The sequence below is a fragment of the Fukomys damarensis genome, unplaced genomic scaffold (assembly GCF_012274545.1).
Source record: "Fukomys damarensis isolate Sample0158 unplaced genomic scaffold, DMR_v1.0_HiC HiC_scaffold_23, whole genome shotgun sequence".
In the NCBI taxonomy this organism is placed as follows: domain Eukaryota; kingdom Metazoa; phylum Chordata; class Mammalia; order Rodentia; family Bathyergidae; genus Fukomys; species Fukomys damarensis.
Window position 1 is genome coordinate 23,197,011 of NW_022900935.1, and position 12,475 is coordinate 23,209,485.

Below are 12,475 nucleotides of genomic sequence, written 5' to 3' on the forward strand. Positions count from 1 at the left end.
AAAAAAAAAAAAGTAATAATAATATAGTTAGAAAACATTTCTAGAAGCCCTTACCCATGCCTCTGAGTAATAAAACTACAAGAGTAATCATAACCATCATTTGCTGTGAAGCAGGCATCATGCTGACTGCTTCATAATTATTTCTCACTGAAATCTCCTAACACCTATATGAAGAAGATATTGCTATTTCCCTCGTGTTTCAAAAAGCAGATTTGAAGAGGTGCAGCACTGTGTCCAAAGTCACTGCTGGTAAGTAGTAGGACCAGTACTATAATCCAGATTTATTCCAGAGCCCCTCTCTTCTTTATTATACCAAAGGGAATCCCTTCCTGTTAATACAGTAAATATTCCACAGAGATATGTTTTGTAGCCAGGTGTAGTAGCACATGCCTATTCTCCCAGCTACTCGGGAGTCTGGGGCAGGATGTTTGCAAATTCAAGGCCAGTCCGGGCAGTTTAGCAAGACCTTGACTCAAAATTTTTAAAAAGTTGGGGATTTACCTCTTTGATAGAGTGCTTGCCTAATGTATGCAAGGCCCTGGGTTCAATCCTCAGTAACACAAATATATATATAAAATATATATAAATATAAAAGTGTTTTTGCAGATATTTTGAGTGCATAGTTCTGGGCTATGCTCCCTATAGGAGAAGCTGAATGGATAGCTTCCAGAAAATCCCAAAGCTACTCATGCTGCTGTTCATCAAGAATCTAATTTTTTTTAAAAGAATCTAATTCAATGTATTGGCATCTATTCTTTAGCTAGCCAGTGGTGATGCAGGTGTGAAAGGACAGGCATAGGCTTTGTGATCAGGAAGCTCACAGTCAAGTGGAAGATAAAGACAAATAAAACTCAGAGCAGTAATGCAAAAGCAGCCACAAGGCCTCTAGTTTTTTCTGGACATCCTTTCTGGAGTCCCCCTGGAATTTTCTGCAGGAAAGGGAAGAAATGAAGGAACCAGAAGGGAGAGCCTGACCTCCCTGTAGCAGACAAATACTATGTCCTTCCTCTGTTTCCTTCTCCATTCTTCTTCACAGAGGGTAGAAGAGGCCAAATAGGAGACACCAGGCTGAACCCAAGGCCTGAAGGAGTCTGAGCTGAGGTCTGCCCACCTGACAGTACTGCTAGCAAGCAGGAAATTCTGAGTGCCTATACTGCTCACTTCCTGACGCCTCCTTTCTCAGCACCCAAGTGCCCACATTCTGGTTATTTCTGTAAATTTCTCTAACTTCTCCTTGCAGCTCCTTCCCTGGCTCCTCATCCACCTGTTCCCTAGAGTTCTCAGCTGTCTTTTTTTATTCATACTCTGTAACCTTCTGTGTAACTACCTCTCGGCTGAGGATTTACCCATTCATCCATCATTCATGTTTTCATTTCCCATCTAGTATTGACAGAGGGTCTGCTATGTGCCTGACACTATACTGAGGTCTGGGATTACTGAGGTAAGGGACACAGAGGTCCTCGGAGAAGGGCCTGACAAACTGTAATGGAGAAGTACAGTCAATGTTAGAAGAGAACAATGCTGTGGAAAGACCCTGATGTAGGCCAGGTGATGCCAGAATTGAGTCTTCCAGAGTAGATGGGAAAGGGCCTTCCACCCTGGGGAATGAGTGTTTGCTGAGGGGTGATAGAGGAGTGCTCTGGAGAAGGTGTTTCCAAGTAGGTGTGGCTGGAGAATAACAAGTGTGCCAGAGAGAAAGATTGGAGAAAGAATCAGAGAGGGATTGTGAGGGGATTTTTATGCCATGTTTTGGACTTCAGAAATTATTCATAAGCATCCACTAATAGGCTTAAATTAGGGAGTATCTTAACAAGATTTGCCTCTCAGAGAGATCATTCTGCAACAATATGGAGATGGAATGAGAATGATCAATGAGCAAATACTACAGTCATCACATGTCAAAAGCTAGATCATTCCCACCAATAAAAGTTCTACTGTCCAAGGCAGACTCGGGGGTTACTCTCCTGATGAACATCTATCAGTGCAGATGATGTCACCAGTCTTGTGCTACACTCCGGGGATAAAGCAGTGAAATGAGATAGGCTAAGACCAACCCGCTGGTACCGCCTAATCTATCTGAAGAAAAATCTTCAACCACAGTCCTCTCACCTCCACCCTACAGCCAGCCTCTATCGCTAGTATTTCCTTTCTTCCCTGCTTCTGCACAATAGCTCAAGCCCTTATTCTCTTCCTTGAACTATATGGTTGTCCCCCAATTCATCACCTTGCCTTCAGGCCATCTCTAACACAGTCCCTGCTGTGCACTGCCATCAAAGAGGCTTTTAAACACCTAAGTCACCATAATCGGGTTAGATGAGGGCCTTTGGAAGCCCTCTGGTATAAAATCCAAATTTCCTACATGGCCTGCAGGGACCTCGATGAGCTGGCCCAAGTCTCAGCCCCCTCTCCCTCTGACTCCTACCAGCACCAGATCCATGACTACCTTGACCAGGCACTCTTAGCTCCCTGTGTTATTTACTTTTCTATCTTGTTCCTGAGACAAAATGCCTGACACCCAAAGTTAAATAGGGGAAGTTTTATTTGCTCACAGTTTATAGAGGTTTCATTCCATAGTTGGCTGGCTCCAAGGCAGGGATGGCACATGGCAGACAGGGATCACAGAGGAGAAACATTTATGGTGGCAGAGGTAGCAAAGCAACAAAGAATGGCTACAGCTCTTTCTACCCCTTATATCGTATCCAGGCTACTCAGGGCGAGTAGCACTCACACCCTCAATCCTAGTGCCCTTGATCCTAGGTTGCACCATGAATCAATCTCAGTGTCACACACTCTAGATACAGCCACCTCTGAAAAAGCCCCACCTACGACTATATGAGGCTTTGGGGGGACATCTAAACACAAGCCATACACTCCACTACTTTGCACATTCAATTCATATTCAGTCCTCATCTCAGTACTTTCCTTATGCCAGATCCAAACCACTGTGCTGGACAGGAGCACAGCGACACATAGAATGTGCTCCTTGTCATCAAGGCACTCGCTAGCAGTAGGGGAGACAGACCAGCAAAGATGAGAGAGGAAGCATAGGGTAAATCAGGGTGAGCAAGAAGGAAACACCAGTGTCCTCACCCACTCTATCACCAACTTTAACTCGTAGGAAATGAGGAGTATGTATTGTAGTATTTTTTAAACTAGCAGCAGTAATACAGTGGAGGAAGAAGATACAGGACACAAGGACCAAAGAGAGAGAGAGAGAGAGAGTTAGGAACTACATTAAAGTAATAGCGATGAGCATGGCACAGGCATAAAACACATGGGGAGGGGCAATTGACCATCCGGTTTGGGGACTTATCACAGTTTGTGATTCTATGCTTATTTGGCTCTTCAGTGAACTATAAATTCTATGGGGGCAGCAATCATGATGCAGTAATACCCTGTGAGTGCCCATTATAAGTTAGACATTATTCTGGGTACCTGGGATAAATAAGTAAAGGATCTCAGGACTCCTGGAGCTTAAATTCTAGCAGAACTAGGAGAAGAAAGACAAAAGAATAAACAAAATGATAAATAAGTTATATAGTCAAGGCAGGCAGTGGCACCACTGAGCGAAATCCCCTGTAAGTTATACATTCAGAAGTGCCAAAATCTAAGGAAGTGATGAAAAGTAGTGGAAAGGGGCAGGAGGGGCAGTTCTGGGAATGGGAAAGGGGTAGCAGGATTAAATGGTGGGGTCCGAGGGAGCCTCATTGAGCAGATGACGGTTAAGCCAGTATGAAGATGTGAGAGTTATCAGAACACAGCAGCACTCACTGAGTGTGTATTGTAAGGACAGAGGAAGAAGCTCCCACAACTCCTTTTTAGCCTGTGTGCCTTTTGAGGGAGAAGGAAATGACAAGTTCTAGTCAAGATGAGTTTGAAGGCAGGAAGAGCTGAAGGTCTCAGGTCAAAGATACAGGTTTCAAAATTCCAATTCATCCCAGTGAGAGAGAATCCTCTCAATTCTGTGTCCTTCTCCCAAAGGCTCAGATTATGTTGGAGCTAAAGACTCGTGTAGAAGAATTAAAAATGGAGAATGAATATCAACTTCGACTCAAAGATATGAACTATTCTGAGAAAATTAAGGAGCTAACAGACAAGTTCATCCAGGAAATGGAGTCCTTGAGAACAAAAAACCAGGTCTGTTTGAGAGGCTGAACCAATTGCCACAAGTAATAAGAAGTTTTCACTCTGCTCAACACAAGGCCAGCAATATTGCCCAAGCTAGGTTCAAACAAAAAGATAGAGGGTAATGTTCAATTGTAAAGCACAGGTGATCATGTCAGAAATGCTTTAACAGAGTGCTAAGTAGAAAAAGGCACAATATAAAATTCTCTACAGTGAAGATTTTAGTTTAGTAAAATAAATACAGAAATCTGGTGACAGTGTAACTTTCTCTGGAAGTTGGAATTATGAATAATTTAAATTTTATTTTTTATAATTTTCTATAATTTCCCAAGTTTCCTACAATGAGAATTTATTACTTTTGTCATGTGGAAAGACTTTTTGAAAAAACAAAATGAAGAGATAGCACAAGGAGCTGGGGATTTAGCTCAGGGTTTCCACCACGTGACTCACAAGCACAAACACCCAAGTTCAATCCCTGGTACAAGAAAAAAAAAAAGCACAAAAATAAAGAAAGGGAAGAACTAGCAAAATACTGATTTCTAGATTGTCAGACAGTTAAATAAAATTATTCTCAATGGTCTCTGTAGATAGTTAGATTTGGTCTAACTCCAGAGGCTTGTCTACACAAATCTATCTGGCCCCCCAACCAAAACCCCAATTTTTTGTTCTAGTTATTTGTTTTTTATGGTATCTCCATAGATTAGAGTGTTTGGGGGGGCTGGCTATTAGTTTTATTCCACACATTTATAATTTCATTAATTTAGTCAATGAACATTTATTTGGTTCCCTGACTAAGCCAAGCACAAAGTTAGATCTGCAATGCCACCTCCTCAGCCTGCAAGGAGCTGTCCTGCCAATTAGAGAAGACACTTAGAAGCATACTTGTTGACACATCTAAGAGGTTAATTGACACCATTATGCAGGCAACAAAGGATTCTAGTGAATTTCTACTGTTCATCCCCAAATCCACTCAATACACATCTAAATCTACACTCATCACTGACAAACCCATTCAGTTTGGGTTTTTATCATGTTGCTAGGGAATAAATAGGGATAGCATAAAACTTTCAGAGTAAAATATAATGCAAATGAAAAGTAATAGAGTGTTGCTCCATAGAACAATGTTTGGAAAGTGTTACTTGTAAAATTAGTTCTTATCCTGGTGGTGCCTTCAGCAGATGTGTAGAAATGAGGAAATGTGACTGTGTTGTAGGTTTTAAAAACAGATAAAGAGAAACAGGATATATACCACCGTGAACACATAGAAGAACTTATAAATAAACAAAGCCAGGAACTTCAAGACCTGGGTAAGCCCACAAATCGAAGTTACAAGGGGTGAGGGTAGCTGGTGAGGGTTAGAAAGAGACAGGTCGGGGTGAACATCTGCGAGGCCCCCAGACATAGCAGGAGTCCCGGGCAATATGACTAAGAACCGATAGTATGTATCCTCCAGAATTCACTATGGGTTTTACTCCTGTGTGTTTGCTCATTCATTAAATGCTTGCTGCATGCCAATAAGAGATAAAAACTGCCTTGGGTCCCAACTTACCACTCATTTGCTAGGTGGATGGGGTCACCTTACCAAGCCTCAGTTTACTCAGGCTAAAACTAATACCTGTTTTACATATTTGGGACATTTCCTCTTGGCCCTGAACCTTCAAATGCCCCTCTGTACCTGCCCAGAGGGGAAGAGAGGGAGTTTGGCTGCCTGACAAGATATGGAGTAGGGTCAGGCAGGGAAGTTGAGCAGGTCCTCAAGCCCTGGGCTCTGGAAGCATCTGCTCTGGCTAAGATGGAAGGGTTGAGAAAGCACCCAGGGAGCCTGGATGGTCCTGAGGCTGGTGCTAACTCACCCACTTCGAACGCCCACCCCCTTGCTTCTCTCTAGAATGCTGTAATAACCAAAAGTTGCTGCTAGAATATGAGAAGTACCAGGAGCTGCAGCTCAAGTCCCAGAGGATGCAAGAGGAGTATGAAAAACAGCTTCGGGACAATGATGAGACCAAGAGCCAAGCCCTGGAAGAACTGACTGAGTTTTATGAAGCCAAGCTACAGGAGAAAACTAGCCTTCTGGAAGAGGTATTCTGGGGAACCCAAGCTGTGCCTACCATTCATGGAGAAAGGGCAGAAGGATTAGCCTGAGGGATTGGAGGGCAGGGTTAGAGACTCTCTCATTTATTCCATGATTCACTGAGTAGCTACTGTGTACCAGCGTGCGCTATTCAACAGTGGGCCTTAGAGATGAGGTAAGTCCTCAAGGAACTTTCATCTAGTGGGAGAGATAACAAAATAATTTCACAAATAAATGTGAAATTACAGCCATCACAAGTTCCATGAAGGAAAAATGTATGAAGCCTGGATGTCAGTGTCAAGAACAGAAACAAAAGAGGCTGTAGAGATGTTGTTAAGAGGGTGCTTGAAGTGATGGAGCTTGAAGACTCATCTGGTTAGGAAAGAAGGGAGATAGGAAGAAAACGGACAGATCAGAGGACCTCTGGCTTTCTTTTCCATTTCTATAATAGCATTCATTTCCCATGCCCCATGAGGGCTGTTCTGTTGGTCTCATCGAAGCCCTCTGTGTAGAGGGGCATCATGCATCCCCTCTCCCATGACCACACTCTCTCCCTCCCTGTGAGCCAGGCACAGGAAGATGTCAGGCAGCAGTTACGAGAGTTTGAAGAGACCAAGAAACAGATTGAAGAAGATGAAGACCGAGAAATCCAAGACATGAAAACCAAGTATGAGAAGAAGCTTCGGGATGAAAAGGAATCCAACCTACGGCTCAAGGGAGAGACCGGCATTATGAGGAAGAAGGTATTGGGCTGTTCCCTGAGAGACCCAGGAATGGGGAAGGGCAGTATTGCAGAGAAAGCTGGGAACAAACACATGGGCATAAAGCCCTGGGTGGCTGTGGGAAAATACTGGCCAAAGGAGTGATGGAACCTGAGTGTGATAAGAAAGTACCTTGGGGAACAGTTTCCATGCTCCTGGAATACATGGTTAGAGTTTAGAGCAGAATCTGTAGGACAACAGTCAGCAGAATTAAGAGCATAAGTTATTGTCAGAGATGATTGCTTTGGCCATTGTGTCGCCTCTGCCCTGATAACATTACAGAAGGAATTGGGAGTAACACACAGAGAGGCAGCAGAATGGAAGTAAGATGACAAAAGTTTACTCCATCAGTGGAGATCAATGACACCTAATGGCAGTGCCCTGAATGATCCAGTACTTGGCTACGACTCCCCCTTTTATAGGGTTTTACAGCCTTGATCTCATTCAGGTGGTTACATTGCAGTTCCACCATTTACATTGCTGATATTCAAAACATGGTGGCAAGGCAGTTGAATTTCAACCCAGATGTAGCACTTCTTTGTTAGGGGAAGTTACCTCTAAGATTTATTTAGTTATCTGTTCTAGCCAAGGGGAAGGGAGCATGTCTAGTCAGCAAAGCTAACAATGGTTCTCTTCATTTACAAAACTTTTGAGGAGGGCCAGGGATTTAGCTCAGCAGTTTGGTGGCCTTCCTTGTAAGCGCAAGGACTCAAGTTCAATCCCCGGTACCAAAAAAAAAGAAAAGAAAACTTTTGAGGGAGACTAGATGCCTCCGGTGCCCATAAGGAGAGAAGGGCAGAAGTTATCTTACATTGTGACATTTCCTAGGTTTTTGCTATTAAAATTTTCCCTATCAAAATAAGATTGCCTAAACTCGGTCAACATGTGTCATGTAACAAACCATCCCATTCTGGCTCTGGCCACTGACAAAAACTCCTATACAACATATTGCCAAAGGCTTTTCTTCTACATCTTTGTTCTTATGTCCTTGAGTTACAAATAAACAACCACAAAGGTCTCAGCTGGTTATTGTTTCCCTGAGGCTCTGTTATGCCCAAGAAACAGCCCCTTTGAGTTCTCCATGATTGAATTAAATCTTGTCTCCAAGTAATCTTTCTCATCCTCTGTGCAGCCAAGGTCACACACTATGACAGGTGGCCAAGCAGAGGTCCCACCAAATGTCCCACCTCCAGTGTGCCAGTTAGGAGAAGAGGGCTGGCGGATGTGTCTTTCAGCAGACTGATCCCACCATATCCTCCCAAAAAACCACTGCCTGGCTTACCTTGATCTTTCCTTCTCACCGGGATGCTGAGCCTCCCTGCACACTGAGAGGCTCTGTAGCCTCTCACTTCTGGGCAAGCAGGGTCTGACAAAAATGGAAATAAAGTCTGATGATGAGACAGATGACATCTTAGCCTGGAGGTGACCTCAGGCTTGGGTGGCTCCTGTTCTGACTATGTAGGTGGGAATATGAGTGGATATATAAAATGCTTTATATACAGATGGTGCAGGTATTTTTAGTCCACTGGCAGTTCAGTGAGGGAGGATCTAATTCACAGATCCTTGTAAAATTGCCAGTTTCCCTAAATGTTTTAGTCTTAGAGAAGCCAAGTTCAAAGCAAGCTCATGCTCCTTCCTATTAGAGATCATACTACTGGTGAATCATGCCTTCCCTTCTTGGACATGGCAAAGACCACTCATCAGGTAGAGTCAACCTCTTTGACCTTGGTAGGCCATTGCTTACAACCTTTCAAGGTCACTGTGGTCACGGAAGACCCTGAGTCCATTCAGGAAAGTGGTCTCAGGAGCCTCTGGTGCAGAGGCAGCATATGGGCCTGGTTATTACCAGACAGGATTCTCCACCCTTACCAGACAGGATTCTCCACCATCCTTTTGACCTGAGAAACTGGCAAACTGTGTCAAATGCTCCAAAAATCCATTCCCAAAGGTCCAGAAATGTTGAGTGTTTGGTGTTTTCAGTTGATAGGAGAGGTGGTTCGGTTCAGTTGGTCAGTGATGGGAGCTCTTTGCATTCAGACAGTCAGGAGGAACAGAGATGAGCTCAAAGCCTACAGTAGTCTTGTTGTTGCTGTTTGTGTCTTCAGTTCAGCAGCCTGCAGAAGGAGATTGAAGAGCGAACCAATGACATTGAGACTCTGAAAGGAGAGCAAGTAAAACTACAGGGAGTCATTAAGTCCCTGGAAAAGGACATACAAGGCCTCAAGCGAGAGATCCAGGAAAGAGATGAAACAATTCAAGATAAGGTGAAGCTTCATCTTCTGTCTCCCCCAGCCACAGCCCACAAGGACGTGAGCCATGGGGTCAAGGCCTGAGAGGAAATGGGTCCCTGACTTCCTGAATACGAGTCTAACTTAATGGGGATGAGCGGTCAGTGAAGTGTCTGCTGTGTGCTTAGCACCAGGCTAATTAGTGTCAACGCATCACATTGAGTTCTGTCCGCTGCCCACGGATGGGAACGGCCCAGTGTTAATGGCCCAGAAAACTGAGTCCCACGAGGTTGAGTATCCTGTCAAAGTTCACATAGTTTACAGGCTTGGGTTAAGAACCTGAGTCAGCAGACCCCACAGCCCCTGCCCTCCATGGCTTCAGGCATTTTAAGGTGACACATCTCTGCAGGCTGGGGGTACTCATCAGCCATGTTCCCCTAGTCAGGGAGGTCCCCTGGGCTTGGCCCTGTAACCACTGGCTTCCCCCAGGAAGCTGATACCACTCTCTCAGAAAATACTCGGAAGACAGACACTCTTTTCAGGAGCCGTAACACCTCAATATCCAGAATTTAGAATCATCCTCCTGAGCAAATCCAGACTCCGTGCCCTCTTCTCCATCCACTCTGTGTCTGTTGCTTTAGCCAGACAGAATCCTCCTGGGGTTGACCATGGGGTTTACCATTAGATAACAGATTCAAGCACAGGTCCTTCTATTCTCTGGGCGTTGTACTTTGGCAACTTCTCTAAGCCTTTGTTTTCTCACTTGTAAAATGGGTACGATAACTACCTCAAGAGGTCTTTTTAGAATTATATGGAATAATGCCTGCATTCCACTTCTGCCTATAAATGTTATATAAGAATCTAGAGTTTCTGGGGGGAAACTCAAAGCTTTCTTCAGATTCTCAAGGAGGAGACTATTGGCAAGAAAGAGACCAAGGCCTCCTGACCTAGAAAATTGCAACCGTCTCCTAGCCAGGCCTTCCCTTTTCACACCACTGGTCCCCACCACCATAGCTGCCAGAATGCAAGTATAATTATGTCAGTCTCCCACTGAAAATCCTTTAGTAGCTCCTCATGGCCTACAGTGGGAGTCAGCAAGTATTTTCTACAAAAGACTAGATGGTAAATATTTTAGGATTTGCAGGCCATATGGTCTCTGTCTCAACTAATCAACTGTGGATACCATATGTGAAACCACCCACAAACAAAATATAAATGAATGAATTTGGCTATGTTCCAATAAAATTTTATAAAACAGGCCAAATTTGGCCTCCGGGCTAAGTTTGCCAACCCTGGCCTACAGGATAAATTCTGAACTCTTTATCACAACACGCAAGACCCTTGCTTCCCCCAACCATCTCCCCAGCCTCACTTCTCACTTGCCCTGTGAATTACCACTAGACACTCAAATGGGTTATTCTTAGCACCCTAAATACATACCATGCCTTCTGTGCCTCCCTCTTGTGCGACACTTGTCACATTTTAGGGTTATGTTTGTTTATACATCAACTTCATGGGTAGTGATTTATCCTTAAGGTCAGGGACTCTGACATACTTATATTTGGAATTCCAGTACTTAGCAAAAGACCTTCATTCAGTAAAAGTTTGATGAATGGCTAGACCCATGTTGCAATTAGTATTACTGTGCACTGAATGACCTGAAAATTTAATAATGAAAAGCAGCAACTGTATTAGTCACTTTTTAATTGCTGGGACAAAGTACCTGACAGACACAATTTAAAGGAGAAAAGATTTATTTTGGCTCACTTTCAGAGGGCTCAGTCTATGGTCAGCTGTCTCCAAGACAGACATGGCATGGAAGAGGGCCTGGCAGAAGAAATCTGCTCAGCTCATAGCAGCCAGGAAGCAGAGAAAGGGGAAAGAACCAGAGCAAGATATATTCTCCAAAAGCATGCCACCAGTGTGCCGCCTCCTCCAACTGGGCTTCCCCTCCTAAAGCACATTCAGCTATAAACTCATCAATGGATTCATCCACTGATGAGAATAGAGCCCCCGTGGTTCAGTCACTTTCCAAAAGCTCCACCTCTGAACACCTGACTGTGGGTCTAGAACTTGGACAGGGCACAACAGGATGGCAGCTCTGCCCCTGATGTCTGGGATCTCAGTCAGGAATATCAAGGGTGACTCAAACAGCTGAAATCTGGAAGATCAGCATCCAAGGTAGCTTCTTCTCTCACATGCCTGGCACTTCGGAAGGGAGGTAGCGGGTGGGTCTTTCAACCAGAGCCTCTGCTCTCCAGCAGTGCCGTCAAATTTCTTACATGGCAGTTGGCTTCCCCCAGAATAGCTATCCCAAGAGAGCCAGGTGGAAGCTGCTTAGATTTCTGACCTAGCAGCCCTTCGGTGACATTCTTTGGGTTACAAACAAGTTATAAATCCAGACAGAAGCAAAGGAAGGGAATTAGATTCCATCTCCTAAGAGAAGCGTCAGGGCCATATTGGAAAAGAGCAGCAATGTAGGATGGGAGATGTAGTCATCTACAACCTACATGTAAATGAGCAAGGTAATGAATGAATAAAGTTCCTGGCACAGAAGCAAAGGAGTTAGAACTACATCCTGATGGGGAGAGTTGGCCTTTGTACCCCCAGTGAGAAGTCTGTAGCCTCCTCAATAAGGAGAGTCACAGAATTTATGTTATTTGCCCTAAGGGGATTCTGTGTACCAGGGCCTTGTGATGTCTCACACTTCTGTTTCATTTCACCCCCAGGAAAAAAGAATTTATGATCTGAAAAAGAAAAATCAAGAACTAGAGAAATTCAAGTTTGTGCTCGACTACAAAATAAAGGAGCTGAAGAAGCAAATAGAGCCACGAGAGACTGAGATCAAGGTGATGAAGGAACAGATTCAGGAGGTGAGAGCCATCTACGACACCCTGACCTCTTGGGCCCTTTCTCCTCCTGCACTGTCCCTGGCTGGCCTGGAAAGAATGACAGAAAACTCTTCTTACAGCTCTTCTCTATCCCCGGGGTGTGTGCCCTCCACATAGGATACCCTGGAAGACCCTGGCCCGACTGAAGGTTCAGTTGTCCAAAAGCACAGTGCTGCAGGATTTAATTTGCTGTGGGGCCTTGAGGTGGATTTTGCCCTGCCCACACCTTAGCGTGCAGGTCTGTGTTCAAAAGGAAGACACAGATATGGGGCGTTCTGCCACCAGGGGGCAGCGTGTATTCAGCCAACAGGCTCTCTCCTGTCAAACACTCTGCCTCCAGCTCTACGTTTCTCAGACTGCAAGTGCTGTGGGGGCCCTTGATAAGGCGCAGTGTTTGGA

The 12,475-nt window shown here is 44.4% G+C and overlaps 1 protein-coding gene across 1 annotated transcript in view; it reads left to right on the forward strand.

The window, feature by feature from the left end:
• The window catches only part of Cfap57 (cilia and flagella associated protein 57), a 70,736-nt gene that overhangs the window by 39,816 nt on the left and 18,445 nt on the right, over positions 1–12,475 (forward strand). The window contains exons 15-20 of the mRNA XM_019208692.2: positions 3,897–4,137; positions 5,339–5,432; positions 6,014–6,204; positions 6,766–6,939; positions 9,063–9,221; positions 11,915–12,058. Coding sequence (XP_019064237.1) covers positions 3,897–4,137; positions 5,339–5,432; positions 6,014–6,204; positions 6,766–6,939; positions 9,063–9,221; positions 11,915–12,058 — 1,003 coding nt within the window. The remainder of the gene's footprint in view (positions 1–3,896; positions 4,138–5,338; positions 5,433–6,013; positions 6,205–6,765; positions 6,940–9,062; positions 9,222–11,914; positions 12,059–12,475) is intronic.